We start from the raw sequence: 19,328 nt of genomic DNA on the forward strand, positions 1-19,328 counted from the left end.
CTCATTTAATACCTAATCTTTATTCTGTAAAAGAAGGAGAGCAACATATGGTGTGGCATTGGGAACTTCTTCTGATGTTGAGGAAGGATCTTTATCATCACAGCTGAAGTAGTTACAAAGCCTATTCTCTTGCTCTCTCATCCCAGAGTTGCTTTTTGATTCTGTCTTTCTGCTACTGATTTAGAGAAACATTATCTGCATCTACAGTGTCACTAATGAAGGATCTCTTCTCCTGAACTGAGAAACTGTGTTTCCTTCGGAGTTGAACAGTGTCATGCGAAGGACATATACCTTCCACCACCTCTGCTCCTAGCTGTTTATGCTATGCAAACAGGAAAGCACTTTCAGAAGGATCAGTTCCTCATGACAGAGGAAGGCTAACAGTAGTGTTGGAGAAGAAAAGATAGGAAGAGGGCAGGCAGTTTTAGCTTTTTTTATTCATATTTGTGTATAATGCCCCTTATATTGATTAGTCAGCAGGGAATTTGCCAATATAATTTGCCCTGTGAATATTTTTCTACAATTTTTCACCTCGCCAAACAAGATTGAAGAAGAAAATATGAATTTATTCTCAGACCTCCCCCCTCAAACTTCAGGAAGACAATGCAGGTTCCAAAAAGTTCTTCTTTTTGGAAAGCACTGAAAACACAGTTAAGCCTTGCAAGAGCTGTTTCCAGAGACAAAGTAACTCTCTGCATTCTGTTTCCAACTGGCAGAGAAGACAGGACAAAGAGGTAAAGGAAAAGGAGGGGAAGCCTGCTTTGCTCCCTATTTTAAAGTATTTGCAAAAAAGAAAAAAAAAGAAGCTGGGTCACATTTTTTACTATGTGCCTATTTGTTCCAATAAAAAAAGGAGAGCCAGTAGGAATGCAATTTTCCCCATGGCTGAAACACACCAGTTTTCAGCTGAATGCTCCCCTCCCCCAGAGATCTGAAATGTAAATAAAAGTTGTTTTGTCATTCTGGCTCAAAACCAAGTAAAGATTTTTCATTTTATTAGAAAAAGACATAAAAAATGTCAAAAGTTTTCTATGCCATTCTAATGAGGGTATCTGAAAGCTGCATCACACTTCCCTTCCCAGGCAGACCATCTATCAGCATGGTGCTAATAAGACCTCTGTATAGATGTCAGTGAGGGACAGTGCAGCAGCCAGGTGTGACCGAGATCAAGTGGCTCAAGCAACCCCTGTTCGGTATAAAAGCAGAGCCCTGGCCATTTTTCCTCCCTTTTTTGAATTTATGACTGCTGCATGAGAAAAAGCAACTCAAGAAACAAGCTGAGACATCACGCCTCTAACAATAAACAGGAACACTAAATACACTTAATAATTCCACCGTATTTCTGGAGGCATGGCTGTAGAGGACCTGGCAACATTCCTTGCTCCTAAACGTTGGGGATACTGCTGGAACCAGTGACTTCTCAAAAACTGGAATAAGCTTTAAGTGGGCCCACAGGAACTGGTCTGAAATTTGAGGCACACTGTTCACTGGTACAAGCCTGTTTTTATTCCCTGCACACTCATAATGTATACTCCTTACCCACATTTACGAAATACACTTCCTCCCTCTATGGCCTCTCTTCTTTGACAACCAGCTGGTTGCAAATTCCTTGGTGCTGCTTTGCTTCAGCTTGTAATGAAGTGCGATTAACCACAGTCTTCAGCCCAGTACAGATGGAGCAAAGAGGCTTCCACTGCCTAGTCCAGGAAATTAGCCTTTACATGGTTAACAAATCCTCTTTCCCATCTCTAGAGTACTGGCTCTGACATGGATAGTCACACAGAGGGCACATCCAGCATGAGGAATTGTTAGAGTAGGGCAAAGGACCTCAACTTCGACACCATGTGACCTCTCCTTCTTATCCCTCTTTCCACACAAGTTGTCTCATCCTGTGTCTCAGATAACTTTTTTTTAACAGTACAATATATCATTTTCTTTCAAAGACAGCCCCCCCCCAGGAGGGTTAACCTGCTCCGAGTGTCTCTGAAGACTACAGGTGCTAAGCAATTTGCAGCCAAATGTTTTGGTCAGCCCATCATTTTGACATGGTCCAGGGTAAGAATGAAACACTTCTTACTGAAATGGATGGAGTGATGTTTTCAATTTGCACCTGGGGTTTTGGAGCCCCTGGGCAGCAGAGGCTATCATGCTGAAATGAAAAATGGCTTTAGCCTCACTCTGGAGCCCCTGAGATTTCAGCCATTGCTGATGCTGTGGAAACATCATGATGCCTCTGTTACAAGAGGGAGAGTCTTTTGGCCAGTACTGCACAATGTATGAAATGGCTTCTGATCTGTACAGTGGACATGAGATGGAGGAAAGGACCACGCTGCTCTGGTGGGGATGCAGAAGAAAAATGGATGTTCCTAGCAGGTGAGACTGTGCCAGACATTTATGGATGCTCTCTGCCCCAAAACCACCTGAGCGAGGCTCTTCCAGACCTTTGCCTAGGAAGTAACGTGCTGCAGGGTTATCTAGGCAGCTCGTAGTGCAGCAAGGGAGCAGCACTCAGAAGAACAGCCAAAAGCCTTCCTGAGGAGCCTCTGAAATGTACCCATTCATCTCCAGCACAGCCAGCTGCCAGTGATCAGAGAAGCAGCTCATCGCCATGGAAGGGGGGGCTGTCTGGCATCTCCTGTCTTGGGACACCGGGCAAGGAACTGGACATGCAAAACCACCCCCTCTCTGGGGAATCCTGCAGCACTGACCACCACTTGGCTGGCTATCCCTTCATTTTAAAGCATGTCAGATATTCAACCCACCAGAACACAACATTATAATTTGGCTAGACAGCGTGTAGATGGGGTGGTGTGGTTGCTGTGATCTCAGTAAATCAGCATGTAAACATGTTTTGAGTGAAGAAAACTGCAGGGCCGTGCTCAAGAGCAGTTCCTGGGTGGGATTTACAGTGGTAGCCAACGCATTTAAATGTGGCCGCACCGGCTGGGAGGGAGGAAGCACCATAATAAACAGCCAAAGGTCTGCCCTGGTTTCCAGGGAGAAAGCTTGCCTTGAACCCCTCTCTCTCTGTGATGAAGAAGCCACATGCTCTGGAAAAAGAAATAGTTTCTGGGTGCAAGAGCATCAGACAAACATAACTTCTGTTTTCTGCCTCAGCCTTTACATGATTACAAGGCCACAAGAAACCTGATGCCTCTTCTTATGAAGTAATTTGGAAAGAATAAAACGTTATTTTCCAGAGCTGCCATGAAACAGTCCCAGTCTGCCTCAGTGACCGTGGTTGGAGGAAGCATATACACAATTTTCTGTCAGATACGGAGTGTATCCTTAATAGCAGCAGGGAAAAATAAGTGATCAATTCACATCCAATAACCTATTTAAGAGCTAATTCACAGAAAGTTCATGCATAACATTAGTGCCCTTAGGTGTTTGCAAAGCACCTGTCTGCACAAGGGATGCCAGCACTGATCCAAGACTGCAAACAGCAGGCACTGTAAGGCACTCGAGTTTATCCCTCTGCTGTCACCAACAGTCCGCATGGGGTGCCAAGTTCCACGGGAGGTAGAGCTGGGTCAGTGGGCTACAGGTATGAGAGCTGGGACCAGCCTGCACTGCTGTGCTGCTCCTGCATCATGGGGAAACATGGTACAAGAGAAGCAACTCTCACATGTTGAGTAGGGTCAGCAGCAAACGGCCAAAACTCACAAACTACTTCTATCAGGAGGGCACAGACCATCTTGCCATTTTTCTCGGTATGATAAATAACCGGTTGCATCTCCCTTGTTCTCTTTCTGCTTTGAAACAAAAGTAGGTGTGATGAGTGATCAACCTGTCAGCCAATGCACATGCTCAGCACAGGAATTCAGGAGAAGCTATTTGTGCAGAGCTTTTGCTGTCTCTCCTGGAGTTATTTCTTCTCTCTTCTGTCTGCTTTTTTTTTCTCTTGGTGCAAAGAAGCATATCCAAGCTGCTTCAGAGGACCGCCTCAGTGTTCTCCTCTGGATCTGTGGGAAACAGAGACATCAGGGATGCAGCAGGGGACTGCACAACTTCTGCCAGGCTGAACAATGCTCTGCACAGGTGAGGAATAGGAAAAAATGCCCAGATATCAAGCATCAGCTAGAGAAAGTGCCCGAGGTGCTCTTCCCCAAGTACAGTGCCACTAAACAACAGCCCATGTAAGAAAAGGTGCAGAACACCAAAACACAGAAGGCAATACCCAGGAGGGACAAAAGATTTGAAGGGATCATGGTGGGCTGGAGGAGTGCAGTGATCCAAAGCTTACAAGCTGTTCCTGCAGGTCCATTAGCTGGATGATGCAGAGGCTATGACACATTATGCAGCTTTGAGGACAGGCTGGTATTTTGTATTAAATTCATGGGACTTCTTCAGGGTATTCTGTAAAATGGTTTCTGTATGAAGCAATTTTCTAGGATAGGAAGAGATCAAAGAAATACAGCTCAAATCTTCCTGTGAGCGATCTCAGTGTAGCTGAGGTAGCAAATGTCATTGCAATTGCTGGTAGTATGTCTTGGAGTCCTTCAGACAAACAGATAAACTTGAGCCCAAATCACCTTGATGTGAACAAACCCAGGTACTTTTTGGGGCATCACTGTTCAAGAGAAGCCTTGGGCTACAAACTCAGGAGCAGGCTTGTACCTTCACCCCAGAAATGGGCTCAATATCACTGAGAGCGTGCCAAAAAGGGGCATTGGGATATTTTAATAGCAAATTCTTCCAAATCCTCTGACTGAGCTTGTGCCTCTGGAGCAAGTCACAACAAGCAAAGAAAGCCAAGCCACACTTTGGATGGAGACCACTTCTCATCCAGAGGGGGAAGCAGCCTTTCCCACCCTGCACAGGGGCCAGAGAAAAACATAGAATCATAGAATGGTTTGGGTTGGAAGGGACCTTAAAGATCATTGAGTTCCAACCCCCTGCCATGGGCAGGGACACCTTGCACTAGACCAGGTTGCTCAAAGCCCCATCTAGCCTTCCAGGGAATGGGGGATCCACAACTTCTCTGGGCAACCTGTTCCAGTGTCTCACCACCCTCAAAGAAAAGAATTTCTTCCTAATATCTAACCTAAATTTCCTTTCTCTCAGTTTAAAACTATTACCCCTCATCCTATTGCTACACTCCCTCGTAAAGAGTCCCTCCCTATTTCTCCTATAGGCACCATGCTGAGGAGGGGGAAAACATGCAGGACTTGGGGAGACACAGGCAAGAGAGTGGGTGGAAGAAAGAGGGGGACAAATGGTGAAGAAGAGACGTGGGTAAACAAACCAAAAGGGATTCACGGGTAAATTATGGAATTATCCCAATTATTTCCCTGAATCACATTACACTTATTTCTCTCAAGCCCCTTGGGAAATAAATAAGGCATGTAATTCCTTTTTGGATCAGCCTGGAAAAGGTGAGGCTGAAGCCCCCTGGACTGGGTGAGGGGTGGACCTTGGGGAGGGAGGGAAGGGGGTTAGCCACTGTACGAAATCACTATGTCAAAGGGCCTGGGGGCCCAAGTGATGCACAAGGCACTCACTGTATGTCCGCATTGTCTCCTTCATAAAAGGGGCTGAGACTGGGAAAAAGGAGGCAGTTTCCAGGATACTGGACAGCAGCCGCTGGAATGCCCTGACCCCCCCCAGCCCCTACATGCTATAAAGGCAGTGGGGAGGGGAGGGGCGAGGAGAAATGCATTTGTGCCCTTTTTTCTTCAGGGGTGAGAGCAAGGAAGGTTTTCCTTTCAGGGGCCAGCCCTCGATCCCTTCACTACTTCTCTCCAGTTTAGTAATTCCCAGCTTCAAATAGTAAGGACTTTCGAGATGGTCAGGTCCTGACTGCCCAGGGCACAGAGAAGAGAAAAATCACTCCACAAATGTCGAGGTCTGCAACCTACTGGAACTGTTGTCCACATCTGCTTTGGCGCAGAGACCTTTATGCACTGTTCAGCTCTGGGATGGGCAGGTTGGTGGTTAGTATTTATTCTGTAACAGTACCTTGGACCAGGGATGGGACGTGTCAGGATGCTAAAGGTGGTGGATAAGTATGATGGATCTGTGCTTTGACAGCTCAGAAAATAAGGTCTGAACTACAGGTTAAATGGACCAGAGGCAAGTGCAGAAAGAAGGAAAGGGTACCTGCACTGTACAGACAGACAGAGAGGGACCAAGAGGTACATCTCAGTTTTGGGTTGCCAAAAGGTAGCCCTGAATACAATGATAGCCAGGAGCTCCACAAAAGTTTGGCAAAAAACTGGGCTGCAGCATTGCTGTGCTCAGTCCTGTGCCTCCCCGGGGAGAGATCATCTTGCTCTTGGTGCTGTCACCACCTGACTTGCTGGAGCCACTGAATTAAGAGCTAGCTCAGCTGCGCTGCAGGTAAGTCCTCAGTGTCCGAGGTTGGGCCATGGGAACAGACTGCCTTTGTTGCCTTCTGGGAAGAACCACAAGACCCAGCCTGCTCTGGTTACTGGAAAACAACACCCAAAGCATTATTAGTTATGGGATCACACCAAGGAAAGAAATGCCTCTGCTGGAGAGGTTTGTATCAGGCTGTGATGGTGGTATGGGTTGGTTTTTTTTTTCAATAAAGGAAGTCCTCGTGGTGAGGTCCTTGATGAGGTCTGAGGTCCCACCCTACAGGGCTGGAAGGATTTTCTTGGCTTGAACGCACACAGAAAGGCAAGCCTTAGGGCAGGAAGGGAGAAGCGTTTTTTTAATCTCCTTTTGTGAGTCCTCCCTTTCTCTCAGGGAACCAAAAGCCTGTTTTCAGGGGAGACCTGAGTTGGCAAACCACCAGCACTTTAACTATTACAGGCACAACCATTCAGGCTGCTCTTTCTATTCAAGTAACTACAGAGTCCCACACAATACCGGCCTCCCAGCATCTTCCTGTGCCACCTCCTGCTCCTGAAATGGGCGTAATCAAAGATAACCCCCCCCAACCAAGAGAAGAAGCACTGTTATTGCTTTTGGGCACGGCTTTTTGTGCTTCTCCAAGCTGTCAGGATAGGAAGGACACTTTGCTGTAGGTCTGATCCCCCACCCAGGCTACATCGTGGTCACATTCCTCCTGGCCACAAAGGGCTGGGGGGTAGCGGAGGCAGTGGAGGTGGGGACCTACTTTAAGTACAACGTGAGGCAGCAATTTTATTTTGTGCATTATCAAAATAGTACATTGCGGGAACATTTCTACATTGCTAAATGTAGACGGTATGCCCTGGAGCTGTTTGCAAGGGGTATCATTTTGTTGAGGATTGGACAATTCTTTATTCCAGCCCACTTCTGCCCTCCCTGAAACTGAGGAGCAGGGGAACCAGGCTAACTCGAACCAAGATTGAGACAGGGCTGCTGGCTTTCAAGCAGAAGAAATCTGGCTCACAAACCTTGAGAAATACATCAGAGGGATTTTTTTTAAATACGTACAGGACTAGGCAGGACATTCTGAGGTTAAATTCTATGCATTTATAAGAACTCTGGTAAAGCAATTAAGGTCCCAGATTTGACTTGCATTAGCATATTTATAACCTGGTGGGGAATGTTTTCCATATTCCTTGTGTCTATTTTTGTAATGATACTAATCCCTTACATTTCTGTATCACCTTTCATTCATGAGGACTAGATCCCAAGTTGCTTTACATACGCAGGACAAAAATACAGGCAGACATGATGGTGGTACACCTAAAACAGATTGGAAAGCAATGTGATAAATGCAATTTATTCAATATCTTTGACAGCCCTACCTCCTTTTCACCCCTATGCCTGTATGGTGGGGAATACAGGAACTCTTCATGCTGCTTCTAAGTGTGTGCACACGCGCATGCACACACACAGACTTTTTACGCAAACATGCCTCCTCTTTCCCTAAAATTCCTTTCTGCCCTCAAGTCACACTTTGCATGAATTATAGGAACAGAAATATTCAGTCCCAGATAGGCATGGCTAAATGATGAAAATGTACGTTTTTTAGCCAGATTTGTGAAAACATAAATTTTACTTGTCACTTTTTTCAAATTAAAGCTGCATACTTGCACAGAACTTGTGAAACCTTAAAAGATCACCTCTGCATAATAAAAGCTAATTCATAATCATTTATTGTCAGTTACCACCATATTAGATGATTTTGGGCTTCTTATCAGGAAATATAGACAAAGCTTTGCAATTTAACCTACAAATTCCTGAGGTCAAGCTTGAAGTATCAGTGCTGAATAATAATAATAAAGATAAATGATCATGAAGTCCAAAGCCAAAAGCTAGTCCAAACCTTCCCATTATATTGGAGTTAGGTACAGAAATATTTCTCTGTATAGGAGCCTTAGTATATCATCTTCAGTATACTGAAAGCATGAAATGACTCATGACACTCATTGACTATTTTTGAAGAGGAATTCCTTGCAAAAAAATAAGATTTAGGAAGTTCTATGTTACTAAAATTCAGTATTAGATTGTTATTATTTGACCAATTATACTTTTGGACAAATGCCATATTTAAGGCTCAATATTGTCATGTCCTATCAGAAGTAAAATCGGTTTTATTTTAATAAAAAAGGGTTGATAATTTCCTCTGAACAGTACAAAACAGTAATCCTGTCAGGGCAGTTCATAATTAGACCTGAATCATGACATTATTGTTTTACAAAGAACCATTTCAGATGTATTAAGAGGATTTCATTCAGCATTAATCACAGTTTTTCTCTTAATTTGTCTTTAAATTTTTGGAGACAGTATGTTCAGGCAGATTTAGCTGTAAAGTAAATGGGAAAACAACAACACGATTTTGTGTCTCCTAAAATATCTTCTGTGGCTTTTTTTTTCTGTGAAACATGGCACAATCCTCATGTGTAAAACTGCTGCACATAGGGCACATGTATTTTGTGCAATACAGCATGGATCACTGTTAACAGTTGAAATGGCCTGAAATTTGGACAAAACACACCAATGGCTTTCAAAAGTGCCATGAGATATTTCGCAAATGCAACCAAGATATCTAACAAACACAACAAGAACAACTTTGTTATGCTGTCTGGTCCAAAAAGCAATGCTTTTAGCATATGTTGTTAATAGGGGCCTTAGCTGTGCTTGGTCACTTCCCAAATAAGCTGTTTAAACACGAAGCATTAGGCTAGAAAGCTGAGCGCTTTCACAGAGAATGGGGGTTAACAATTCACAGTACTAAATCCTGTTTGATCTGCTGAGAAATTCAATCCAGCTAGAGCATGATTTTACTTAGCAGCACATTGGGCCAGGAAGTTGCTAGAGGTGGGACATTTTCCTCCTGGCTGAGGTCGGGCTACCAGAGCTGGCCCATCTGCCATTACATGGAGTCCTGCCATCCCCCCTTCCTAATGGCCCCGCTCCCTTTTGCTGTGTGTTTGCATGTGTGCGCGTGTGTGTGTATTCATATCTGAGCTCCATCTTTTTTTCTGGCAGCTGCTGTGAGTTGTGGATGCGTTTTTGGAAGTCTCCCAAGGCACAGGTACTCCCGGCCCACAAGAAGGTGCCTCATTCTCCAGGTGGAGGGTACCTGGCTGAGAGATGCATCAGGATGTATTTAAAAGACGGGTAGACGTGGTGCTTAGGGACATGGTTTAGGGGTGGTTTTGGCAGTGTTAGGTTATGTTTGGACTCGATGATCTTAAAGGTCCCTTCCAACCTAGACGATTCTATGATTCTATCAATGATGGAAGAAAAGCAGAGATTTTCCCTAGCAGGCCAATGCATTCACTGCTGTGGGTGCCTCTGAGGGCTGCCTGACAAAGACAAGAGCATGAGGGAGCCATACAGGTAGTGTTTTCCTCTCATACGCATTCTGCATGTGGCAGATTCACTGTGTGCTTCCTTGCAATGCACTAGAACCAGGTCTTGGAGAAGGATGGAAAAATTGTCAAGACTTTGCCACTTTAACAGAAAGCTGGGTGAGTTCCCTTGCTTTTAATAGAATGTACCTTTCTTTTACTTCTGCTAATGCAGAAAGCAGCTGATCATATTCTGTGGGGCTCACATTATTTTTATAGTACTTTGGAATAAACCATAGCATATTGCATGTCAAGAGTGGTAAGGATTTTACGGAGGAAGCCAGGCCATGGATTCCCAAGGATGCACTTTGCTTCCTCCAGACCTCTGAGAGAAGTCGAGTGCTATACTGCGTCGTCAGAGACACAGTAGCTCCTTAAAAATAGAAAGGATCGCTATTTGTCACTTTAAAGTACATTCAACATGCACTTGCCTATTTGGGTTGTTAGAGCATTTCATCATGCACTTGTGCAACATCCACAATTGCAGCTCTTTGCTGTAATACAAACAGTGATGATAAATTAATGTCTGGCTTGGCAATATTGTTACAGTCTCCAATTATGAGAAAGTGTTTTCATGTAAAGGAGAGAAATCAAATGGCAGATTCCACTGTCTCTCACCCTTCCTGTCTGTGAACAAGCTAGTCCTTGTTGTAAACCCCATGTCACTTGGTGTGGGGGAGGAGGCACTGTGGAAGCCCTCCACCCTTAAAATAAAGGCAGCGCTTCAGTAGTTATTTCTTGGGGATCTTTTCTAGTAGAGTTAACTATTTTAAAAGGAGATGGGAAGGGTTTCTTGAGAACCAAATACAAAGTTTTCACAAGTAGCAAGAGCCAGAGCAGGCAGAGGTGAAACGCATTGCAAACATGATGCTTCTTCCAAATCCAAAATCACCATCACAGAAGTAACAATAAGTTGTTCACCCTCCAAAGCCTGGGACTGTTTCCATACATGATGCAGAGTGGACAGCCAGAATCCCTGGATAACCAGCTGCTTCAGCTGTGCTCTCACAAGGCAAACATTGCTTCCTCGGGCTGGTCAGCTTGAGCACACATAACACCCTGGCTGAGACTGAGAAGATGACTGGCATTGCTCAGAAGTCCCTTACCAAGAATAAACATCCACAGAGTCATGCAGCCACTGCTCTCCAGCACTGCTCTCAAGGGTTCACTGAGTTTCCTGAAGACACAAAAATCAACTGCCAAGTAGCACTCCTGGCCTACTGGAGTGGCTGCATTGCTACATTCTCTCAGAAGGGACCACATGCCACCTTTAGGCTGGGGAAGTTTCTAGGCATGTGTTTCTGTCCGTGCTACAAAGAGGCATGGAAATCTGTGGCAGGCAAGGGTTAGTTATGTTGTTTCCTTGGTTTTCATGTCTTACATATGTCAGGATATGGTCATGAATACATACACTAATTTCGTTCATTGCCCTCACAACCTTAGACAGACTGAAGGCAGGGAGCCTTTGCAAGCAGCATTATTTGATACCTGTAAGCTTGTGGACAGAGGCAGAGAGCTGGGAGAAATGAAAGGGGTCCCCTATCGTGTGTAGAAACTGCTAAGTTATAGACAGCAGAAGGAAGGCCAAGACAGCAGGATACAAGGAGTGCTTATACACGAGTGGAGGAGTAAAGACAGCATGGATAGCCATACCTCCTCTTTATATCTCCCAGCTGCTGCTCCCTGGGCAAGCTCAGCTCACGGACCAGGAAGTCTGCATGACAGAACAGCAGCTGGGAGATAGAAAGACAGGGATTTGAATGCAGTGTGTATTTTAAAATGTGAAAATACTGCAACAGAGTCCAACCCCTCCTCTCCTTTCCCCTGCTCAGACTACCTTCAGAACCATTAATCTCAAGGAAAAACTAGATTGGCCTTTGAGCCAGGGCTTTCCTCTCTGATTACAGTGTTTGGTCTAAGCAGTGCTGGCTACGCCCCAGATGCTAGAGCTGTGCATTAGAGGCATTCCCATCCCCAGCTGGAGGATGCTGTGTTAAGGGACTGCCACCTGGCAGCATCTTTAAGGAACTGCAAAAACACTGAGCAGAGATTGAGGTTGGTGAGCATCAGCCTTCCTGGAGACTTGCAGGTGTAGCCAGGAAGGAGAGATCAGAGTTGAGACAGACTGGTGTTGCTGACTGAACTATCTGGCATTAAGAGACTGCTACCATGATACAAGACAACAGGCCAGTGAAACATTTGATATGATGACCACCTTATCGGGGACTTTCCCACTCAGTTAAAAAGCTGTTTTTCCTTTGAGAAAAATCCCACTGTTTTCCCTCTCTTAAAGTCAGCTGAAGAAGCCTGACCTAGTTGTACTCAGTCACTGATCCTTTTTAGCTAAGCTCTTGCTTTGTGAAGACACACCCAGGAAGGCAGGTCCCACCTTATTCCCAGTCTCTTGGGAAAGCAGAGAAGACCAAAGGTGACAACTTTGCCAGGCTGGATGGGGCTTTAAGCAACCTGCTCTAGTGAGAGGTGTCCCTGCCCATGGCAGGGGGGTTGGAACTAGATGATCTTTAAGGTCCTTTCCAACTCTAGCCATTCTATGATTCTATGAACTTTACTGAAGAGTGGGATGGGATGAAAAGAACAATAAAATAATCTCCCTTGGCCAAGACCTGGTAACCCTACTTCTTTCATTTTCAAGTTTTCAATACGGTCCCCTTGCTTGTGCTACGCTTTCTGTTTTTTTTCTGTGTTGTGACAAGCTGGCGGACATAACAATGAGCATCTCCTCAACACATGATCTGGATTTTCCCCTAAATAAGTCTCTCAGCCAACTTGCCTAAAGCTTTCTAAACCTTTGAAAGGGAGTACATAGCAAGCAGTAAGTCATTTCTCTATCATTTCAAAAGACTTCAGTTGTCTTGCCCTTTGGAAAGTGTTCTCTGATGCCCAATATCACAGGAAACAAACTTCCAAAGTTTTGTTTGGAAACAGACACCTGCACAAACAAGACAAATGTGAGGCTTAGCTGAGCCTGAGAGCCTTTTGCCAATATCTGCTATGCTTAGCAGATGAAGGGCCCCTGACCAGCAAATGGACTCCAGTCATAACTAGTGGTAGTAGTAAGCTTGGGTTATCTTTTCATAATTTATGTATAAATTTGCATACAGAGAAAAGCTCAAGAGAGATTGAGCTGGAGAGATTGAGTCCCTTCTCATTTTTAAAGCCAGCACAAACAGGTCCTGAACCACACCACTAACGCACCTTCAGCTGTGACCATTGCTAGATGTGACAGCTCAGCTAAATCTGCTGAACCAAGAATGCCTTATGTTTGCTCGTACACTGAGGCTATGAAGAATTTTGCCCGTGAATATCAGATGAACATTTTTTTTTCAAGAAAGATATGAGAAAAGCCTACTGGCTGTTTATGCAAGTCACCATTCAGACACTGACCTGGAGCCAGAGTTGGTGGCCTAGATGTGAAAGTATCCATGTACTCCCCTGCAGATGCCTCATGCTTCCAAGATCCCTCTCATCCCCCAAACTTTATAGAGCTGAATTCATCAGGGAGGACCATGATGACTTACCAGTCTGTGTGCGCATCATCGATCACCAGGAGGATCTTGGGTTTTTGGGCCACAGGTGGCGTGGGGCTGGCCGAGTGATCAATTAGTCCTGCAGCTGCTTGTGTGGTTTGCTTCATGGCACTGGAGATGGAGCTGAAGATGCTGGTGCCAGCAGAGGAGGAGTGTGAGGGCTGCAGTGGCTGTGGATGCTTTCGCTCTGTGGCGGGAGAAACTGGGGAGCTCGTGGAGTTGTCGGGGCGCTGCAAGTCCATCATGTAGCCATTGGGCAAATTTGCCACGAAACTACTGTCTGAGAGACGCCTCCGGAGGAAATTCATTGTTGCAGTGTTGTCAGGAAACCTTCTCAGCAAGACCAAGGCTGACCAACAGTGTCACTGGTCTCAGGGAACGTTTCCGTGTGCGCGTAGTTTTTCAGCTATATTTTCTTTCTCTCCTGTGGGAAGAGAGGCAAAGACATATATGTGGGATACATACTGTGAGTCTGAGATAAGAAAAAAATCTTTTGGCCTTTTAAATTAGTACCTTAATCAACAATGAGAGGAAAAAAGACTACTGGTTTCTATGCAGTATGCTACACTGGTAAAGATAAACAGATAGGACAAAGTATGTATCATGGCTCTCATCCCAAAACATTTTCTGTCAGGGCAGAGCAGCTTGCACTAGCTTAGTGGCTAACAATTCTATAACTGTTCACTGTGGAGAAAGAAAAATTATTCTGACCATAAATGTCAATTTTCAAATGACAGCTTTTTTCTGGTATTTTGTCTGTTAGAAATAACACCTGCTTGTTACAGAATAACCAGCAAATGATCCAGTAGGATAAAAAGTTGCATCATCGTTGGCAGGCTTGTAAGCAAGGCACATTTTAGGCAATTTAAGGCACAAACATCCTAAATTCAAATAGCATGTAGAAAATAAATCGTAGAAAAATCCCCATATACATCTTGATCAAGTTCAGTGGCAGTTTCAACCTACTTGTTTCTCTCCCTGCTGCTCTCTGCACTCAAAATTGGACTTTGAGCCAGATGCATGCTGGTGGTTGCTAGACACGGCAGACTACCTGATTTTACAAGTTCACTTGTAGAATTTTTGCAGGTACTCAAAACTAGAAGTTTGGCTGTCTAATCTTCTCATATATTTTTTTCCTGTTGTCAGTTTTTTTGTTTTGTTTTGTTTTAAGAAGAAAAGTCTCTTCCTCTGCTCTTTTCCAGTGAGAAAATGAACACTCTGAAATATAACTATCAATCTGGCTCTTCTACCTTGACCAAAGTGTGATGACTTCTTTTTTTTATCCAGAACACTAAGTTTTTCAGCAACTAAATAATGTCACAGAGTTAGCAGTTACTTTAAAAAGTTTTTTGACCTACAGAAACAGTCCAGAAATGAGAATTCCACAGTAATTCTCCAAGACCTTTTATATGCTGAGGCGGTGTTTGAGTCTTGACCAGAGGCTGGTTGGTGAGATTTAGGGGAAAAAAAAAAAAAAAAACAAACATATTGCAGGTAAAACATAGATGTTTTTCAAGACAGACGTATATGCAGCAACAAAAGTGAGAGTTATCCCATACATCAAGTGAGATGAGTCACATGAATTCCTGGTATCATCATTAAATTATGCCCCAACCCCCTTCAAATCTTTTTGAATAAGCCCCCTCCAAACACTGGAGCTCTCTGCCGTTGCCTGACTGGTTTGGCCTCCCTTGTTGCTCACGCTCTTGTCCCAGTCTCCGATTGCCTCCTGATGACAGAAAACTGTCTTTCCCTGTTGGTCCAAGAGAGCTCAGCGTCTGTGAGTCTCCCTCCTGGAGCTGTGGCTGAGAGCTCATGGAGCAACTGAACAGCTTTCTTAAAATAAGCTGTCATTTATTTTCACCTATAGGGATTTACAAAGCTTTAGAGACGAAGGATTCAGACCTGTCTATGTCCATACCGCTCTTATTCCCCAGAGCCTTAGGGAGACTTGGCCGAGCCTGCCTGGAGTAAGTAAGCTACAAAGAGCCCCTTGGCATGTGTCTCCCAAATCTCGTCATCCGTCACCACTCCGACCTTGTGGGCACAGGATCCGTCTGGAGCAGAGGGCTCCCTGCTGAAGCTGCTGACATTGGCTTATTAGAGCAATTTTTCTTTTGATTTCTCAGCCCTGGCAGTACAAGTCCTCTGACTTTGCCAGAGTCTGGAGTTAGTCTTTTCCCAGGGAATAGCTAGGAAATCTTTAATGACTTCCTGCCGCATTTACAGTCAATAACGTATCTCGAAGCATTGTGCTGACGTCCTGCCCAGCCCTGGTGTGCCCGGTGACTGCACAACATCAGCAAACGCATGCACTGGTGAGCACTTTGGTAGCACTGAAGGTTTAAGCAGCAATTGTTCCAAAAGGCAGGTAACCTATAGTATGCGCATGAATTATGAGCTAGCTATTCACCTCATATATACACCTATACAGCACTTGGCCTACTCATGTCCTACTGCAGTAGCTGTGAGTGCCAGAATAGAGCCATCCACTGTTGCCTGTCCAGGATGACCAGACTGGTAGAGCCTACAAAGACTTTGGGGCATTTCTATACTACAGGCAGGGTGAAAATGTGCTGGGCTGTCCTCCGCTCAGGAAGGAGCCTGTGTTTTTTACTTTGCATAACACAAATAAGAAGAATCCCCTCACTTTAATGACAGTCCACTCAAGAGTAGGTCTGGTCCTGGTTAGGAGGAGCACCCCAGAGATCTGTCTACTGTGGGAAGGTCTCGAAATGAGTATCCTATTGCTGCGTACAGCAATTAGGTGTGCTCTCTTGAAGGACCTTGGCGTTAACCTGCAAGAGGTGGGATGTAATTTCAATACCAATCTCAGGAGAAGTGGTTTTAGGACAAGATGCGTGTCCTTTGCACACTGGACAGCATCACAGAGAGCTGTTGGTTCCTGCTGTAGCAGCTCTCAGCCACGGGAGGGAACCTGACCCCAGCCATACAGGCTGGACAAGGCTCTTCTCACAAGCCAGTATCCTTGGGACAGGGTCCAGCAGCACTTACATGCTCTTGAAAGTGTTCCTTGCCCACTGCCAGGCACTTGCATGGCTGCTTCCTCCTCTGCGAGATTTGCACTCTCCAAAAGAACATGGGCTCCTTGCAAAGCATCAGCAAGTAAAGAGATGGGCAAATGTCTCTGCTCTGCACTGTGGAAGAAGGGCATGGAGGCATGTGACGTAGGCCTGGGAAGGGCCAGAGTACCCTGTGATGTGCCTGGAAGGCACACAGGTTTCCTCCACAACAGGCTTCCCAAATTGTGCCCTTCAGGGTACTATTCACAATAAACAATTTGCCATCCTTATTGCAAGGCCATGACTGCTTGCCTCCTGAACATTTTTAAACACCAATATTTACAGTGTCCCATCATTTTTTCCACCAGGGGTTTGGTAGTGGAAGATGTTGCCCAGGAGACACTGGGAGCTGGCAAAACTCTCTTGTCAGAATGTTTGGGAAGCTGGGCTGAGTCTGCCCTTTTCCTTTGCCGGCTGGCACTGCCTCCACTTGCTGCGAAGACTGGACTGCGTGCCGCTGGCTTGGGAAAGACGGAGTGAAAAACTAAGCAACTGATGTTACAGGGAATTCTCCCTCCAGCAAAACACGTTGAGGCTGAATTCAAACAGGGTGATACTGCTGCAGCAGAGAGCAACAACTGACTCTGATCTGGGATGGGGGATGGAAAACCCACCAGGAACTTTGACTTTGGGTCTGTCAAAGTGATGGCACAGACTGTCCTCTTCTAATTACATACATTTTTCTAACGAGCTGGGTAATATAATTAAAATACACTTTCTCTTTTTTAAAAGACTCTAGTCATTGGTGGCTTCACTGGATCGATTTATCAATTGTCATTAGTGCTGCCACAGAGGACATCTCTGCAATGGCAGCAGTGTAAACTGCCAGCAGATTCCTTTGCTTACTAGACAACCTCATGACCTGCTCTGCATCGTGCTCACCTGCTGTTATTTAACTTTCAGCAATAGGCATTTTCATACAGGCACAGGTCGAGTAGGTTAGGACCTCATTTTCCTACTGCTTGAAACTCCTCATGGACAACCTGAGGGCTCAGCACGTCAGGCCAAATCTGGCTCTGCAAAGCTCTTGCAGCATGCAGCTCTCATGCCAGCACAGCATCCACCTGGTGTACGTACAGAGTCTACCCTAGCAGGTAAGCAGGGCTGTAACTTCAACAAAGCCAGGAGCCAACACCACCTTCAGAAGCAAGACAAGTCTGGTAAGCGGTATTTTGTCACTCCAGAGCCAAAGGTAGGAGAGCTGCTGGCTGTACACCATCAAGTTGTACTTGCCTCTGTGCACACCAGTGTCTGCTTATGGCTCACATGGAGACAGGTCACTACTTAATGCTGTTCCAGGCACAAACAAACCTGCCCATAGTGAGGCCTGTAGCGCCCTGCATAGCTGAAATACAGCCCATGGGCTGCTTCCGAGTGAGGCAGCAGCTCCTGTGGAGCTCCTCAAGCTGCAACAGAGCAGCTGCCTCCCACCACACAGGAGTAATCTGCTCCTGTGTGAAACAGCTGCTCCTGAAAACTAGCTGAGGAAATGGTGGGCATCTGGGCCATGGAACTGCAAGTCAGGGGTCTGGTCTATGTTTCAGGATGGGGAAATAATAAACAAGGCATAGGAGAATGAGTGAGTCCCGAGGAAAGGGAGCAGGGAGGGGGAGAAGAGGAGGAGGAGAAGGCACAAATAGAATGGGAGAGGAAGTAAGCGGCAATTGGTTTAACCAAAAGACAATGTGGGAACATGCAGAAATCCCAACAATGAGAGCTCAGTCGGGGAATCAAAAGGAAACGATGTGAGCAACTAAATGAAGCAAGAGCAAGGTCAATTGGAGCTGACCTTGAAAACAACAGCAAAGAGGCTGGCACCATCAGCCCCTTACTAACACGCAGCTAAACTTCCTGGCTGATATTTTTGGAAGGGCAAGGGAGGGTAAGCAATCTGCTCCCTCAGCACATTGACAGCAGCCAGGCATCTACCTGCTTTTTCTCAAGCATATACTCTGCAGAGATGCAAGTTATCTCAAAAAACCTGTTGATGTGTTAGAAAACAAGAACAAAACATTCACTTAAACCTCTTGCTGGGTTACTTTCTAATGTGCAGTAGCATCCAGAGGCAACCAAACTCAATTGGCTGATATCTGTTAACTGTGCTTAGGTTTTCCCCGAGCTTGTTATCTATGCCATCAGGTAATGAACTGACATGACCATGCCAGCTTGCATGTCTGATTCCTGCTGTTGACAGCCTCAATGGAGCAATGCTGGGGGCCTCAAGATGGAAAGCCAACGTGGAGAGATTATCCCCCCACCTCGCCATAAGGGCACACTTACTTCTGCCCCATGGTAGATGGAAAGATGAGGAGATGCTCCTCACCCTGCAACGGCCACTTACTGGTACCCCTCACATCCATTTTGTGGATAGCCTTCAGCATGCATTCACATTTTAAGATATTCCCATGGGTCCCTTTCTGCCTTCAGGCATATTGTCACAATGTGGGAGTGGACTTCTGTGGAGGCACAGCCACATTAGAGAGATCTAAATCCAGCTGGATGGCTTTCCACATATATTTTCCAAAAGAGGAAAGACATTATTTATTATTGTCAAGCTCTCAGTGTTTCACTCTGAATGGCTTCAACATTCCCAAGCTTGGCATAGCTTGGCATTTCTTGTGAAGAATTGCAAGCAGAATAAAATAATCAGTTCTGAAATTAATTAGAACTTTGGTTGATTTTTTACATCACTTGCCACAGTTTTGGACTCAAGAGGCTCACGTGTTCAAACATTTCTTGGTATTTTTCAGTTGACATTCCATAAATCAGGAAATTAAAACAATAGGGGATGGAAAAAGGGAAAGGATACCCCACCAATCCTCCCACATTCTGTAAACCTGAAGCATATATAAAAACTGTAAAGGTTGGAAAAACTGTATGCCATCCCAAAGAAGAGAGGAAAGCAGAGAGTTTCTATGCCCATGTTCAGTATGCAGAGA

General features: G+C 45.2%; 1 protein-coding gene across 2 annotated transcripts in view; it reads right to left on the bottom strand.

The window, feature by feature from the left end:
• Positions 1–13,620, bottom strand: part of SYN3 (synapsin III) — a 177,427-nt gene extending 163,807 nt beyond the window's left edge. Inside the window, exon 1 of one of the 2 annotated variants that reach the window (XM_074165355.1) lies at positions 13,298–13,620. In XM_074165355.1, the coding sequence (XP_074021456.1) occupies positions 13,298–13,614 (317 nt within the window). In that variant the 5' untranslated portion in view covers positions 13,615–13,620. The remainder of the gene's footprint in view (positions 1–13,297) is intronic. The other variant, XM_074165345.1, reaches the window with a different exon arrangement.
• Between the last annotated feature and the right edge of the window lie 5,708 nt (positions 13,621–19,328).

Source organism: Numenius arquata, chromosome 2 (genome assembly GCF_964106895.1).
Source record: "Numenius arquata chromosome 2, bNumArq3.hap1.1, whole genome shotgun sequence".
NCBI lineage: Eukaryota > Metazoa > Chordata > Aves > Charadriiformes > Scolopacidae > Numenius > Numenius arquata.